At 48.6% G+C, this 3246-nt stretch overlaps 1 protein-coding gene across 3 annotated transcripts in view; it reads right to left on the bottom strand.

The window, feature by feature from the left end:
* The window catches only part of Tbc1d24 (TBC1 domain family member 24), a 7891-nt gene extending 6545 nt beyond the window's left edge, over window positions 1-1346 (bottom strand). For all 3 annotated transcript variants that reach the window (XM_026780682.1, XM_026780683.1, XM_026780684.1), the window contains exon 1: window positions 353-1346. In XM_026780682.1, coding sequence (XP_026636483.1) covers window positions 353-1317 — 965 coding nt within the window. In that variant the 5' untranslated portion in view covers window positions 1318-1346. The remainder of the gene's footprint in view (window positions 1-352) is intronic.
* Window positions 1347-3246: the final 1900 nt, after the last annotated feature.

Below are 3246 nucleotides of genomic sequence, written 5' to 3'. Positions count from 1 at the left end.
GACCAGGCTGGCCTCGAACTCACAGAGATCCGCCTGCCTCTGCCTCCCGAGTGCTAGGATTAAAGGCATGCGCCACCACCGCCCGGCTTTTCTAGTATCTTTCTGTCCACACGTGAGCAGGTGGACAGACAGAAGGCTAGAAGCAGACCAACGGCTGGCTGGACAAGCTCATGCTCAGACCTCATGGATGCGTTCCACTAAAGCTTCCCACTCCACAAACACAATATGCTCACAGCATAGGCACACGCACACTCACACATACACACAGCACACACATGTATTCACACACACTTAACTTACAAACAGAGGCATGAGCACACAGGCAATGCACAGGATCCCGGGACCCACCTACCTCTTCTGCTTGACAGTAATGCCCTTTTGCTTTAGTGCTTTCTCATTGGCCATTTGCAAGAGCTGGATCTCCTTGCGGGAAAACAGGCGGATGGCAAAGGCCTTCTCCAGTAGCTTCTCAGGGGACACCGTCTTGGCAATGTCCTTGACAAACACGCGGATGTCTTGCTTTACGTTGTCTGATTCGAGGGGCTGGCCTGCTCTCACCTTGTGGAAGAACTTGAGGATGGCCAGAGCGACTCGATATAATACCTTGTAGCCTTCTACAAGGAAGACATCAAAGACACGGGCAAAGTAGTTGAGGGGCAGCTCCCCAAACAGCCACCGCTGCCAGTCAGAGTAGACCTGCAGGACATCCTCTGACACAGCTACCATCAGTTTGTGGGCCGCCTGGCAGTACTTGTTCACCAGGTCCCCAAACGTCATGCAGGAGGACTCGAAGGCCAGGAAGCTCTGGTCAATGAGCTTCTTGCTGGGGTCGTTGCAGGCCAGGATGCGGCAAGCCTTTTCGAAGCACTCAGCCTCGTCGATGCTGTAGTGCAGCAGCAGGGCCACCACGGCCGGCAGGGCAGGGCAGAAGGAGATGTCGGGGAACTGATTGGCGATACACAGCAGAATCTTGCGCACAGCCCCCTCACCCCGCGTGTTCAGGCAGTAGGTGGGCACCTGAGTGTTGTCCACAAACTCGGGCAAGGGCAGGCTACTGCTGCTGTGCTTGCCCACAATCTTGCCCACGATGTCGCTGTACACACTGGCATCAGGTGTGACCGTGCGGCAGGGGATGTCCCGGATCAGGCGCTGGTACACTTTCCCTCGCAGGGCGTGGCTCTGAGCCCAGTAGCCCTGGCGTGCCAGTTGCTTCAATTCCTGAAGCTCAGTGCAGTTCAGTTCCTTTGGCCCCAGGTCCTGGATGGACGCGTCCATCTTGTTCCTGTCCACAAAGCAGTTGTACCCTGGGGAGTCCATGGCGCCTGAGGTGCCTGGGAGGCAGGTTCCAGGCTGCCAGGAAGGGAACTAAGAGTAGCTAAATCTTGCAGCCCCGTCCTTGGGGACTTTCTGTCAACCAGTCAGTCATCTCTCACACCTAGAGGATTGAAAACCATTTTAGTACATGCACTGAAAGTTCACCTTTTAAAGGACTTGGTTTTGTTTGTTTTTTTCTAAAAGGGTTAGGAAGATAAATAATCGCTCTGACAAGTCATCACTAACTCTGGAGAACAACTTCTTTTCACAGAGTTTATGCGTTAACAGAAGAGGTTATGGGTTCCAAGTAATGAAAAGCTAGGGACAGGTTCCCAGTAATGCTTTGAAAGCCTGACTCTGTGGGCCAGAGATGGCTGGATGGTTAGGAGTGCTTACTTCTCTTTCAGAAGACCTGAGTTCAATTCCCAGCAACCAGCTCAGGCAGTTTAAAACTGTAACTCCAGTTCCAAGGGACCCAGCATCCTCTTCTGATCTCTGCAGGCACAGCACACACGTGGTTTAAACTAACACAGAGAAACACTCATATAAAATAACAAGACAAACCTTCCTCTTTCTTATTTTTTTTTGGTCTTTTGAGACAGGGTTTCTCTTTGTAGCCTTGGCTGTCCTGGAACTTGTGCTGTAGACCAGGCTGGTTTCACAGAGATCTCCCTGCCACTGCCTCCAGAGTGCTGGGATTAAGGGTGTGCGTCATCACTGTCCGTCATAAATCTTTTTTAAAAACATTTAAAATTTAATCCAGGTGGTGGTCTTCAAAGTGAGTTCCAGGACAGCCAGGGCTGTTACACAGAGAAACCCTGTCTCAAAAAGCAAAAACAAAACACATTTAAAGTTAGGGGTTTTTTTTTGTTTTTGTTTTTTTTTTTTTTTTTTTTTTGGTTTTTGAGACAGGGTTTCTCTGTGGTTTTGGAGCCTGTCCTGGAACTAGCTCTTCTAGACCAGGCTGGCCTCGAACTCACAGAGATCCTCCTGCCTCTGCCTCCCGAGTGCTGGGATTAAAGGTGTGAGCCACCACCGCCCGGCTAAAGTTAGTTTTATTACCTGTGCAGGTGTTCTGCCTACACGTGCATGTGTACCTGTGCACCACAGTATGCCTGGTGCCCATGGAAGCCAGAAGGGGAGGATCTCCTGGGACTAGAGTTACAGACAGTTAAGAGCCACCACTGCTGTGCAATATTCCTTTATACTGTGTCACTGTGATTGGTTTAATAAAAAGCTAACTGGCCAACAGCTAAGCGGGAGGTATAGGTGAGACTTCTGGACAGAGGGAGCTCTGGGAAGAAAGGCAGAGTCACCAGCCAGACGCAGAATAACCAGGATGTCCATAACAGAGATGAGGTAATGAGCATGTGGAAGAGCGTAGATAAAAATATGGATTAATTTAAGTCATAAAAGCTAGTTAGGGGCTGGAGAGATGGCTCAGTGGTTGGGAGCATTGCCTGCTCTTCCGGAGGTCCTAAGTTCGATTCCCAGCAGCCACATGGTGGCTCACAACCATCTGTAGGGAGGTCTGGCGCCCTTTTCTGGCCTTCATGCATATAGACAGAATATTGTATACATAATAAATAAATAAATAAATAAATAAATAAATAAATAAATAAATAAATATTTTTTTTAAAAAGCTAGTTAGAAGCCAGGCAGTGGCTACAGAGAAACCCTGTCTCGAAAAACAAAACAAAACAAAAATAAACCTTGACACATATCAGTTAAAAAAAAAAAGCTAGTTAGAAGTAAATCTAGGCTAAGACTGAGCTTTCATAATTAATAATTAGTCTCTGTGTCATGTTTTGTGAACTGGTGGCCCACAAAGAAAAGCTCACCTATACACCATATGGGTGCGGAATGGAACCCAAGTCCTCTGGAATAGCACTTAAGCACTGAGCCACCTTTTCTCCCCGAGTGCTGGGATTA

Source organism: Microtus ochrogaster, chromosome 7, assembly GCF_000317375.1.
Source record: "Microtus ochrogaster isolate Prairie Vole_2 chromosome 7, MicOch1.0, whole genome shotgun sequence".
Lineage (NCBI taxonomy): Eukaryota > Metazoa > Chordata > Mammalia > Rodentia > Cricetidae > Microtus > Microtus ochrogaster.
This window is presented reverse-complemented; position numbering and strand designations above follow the sequence as displayed.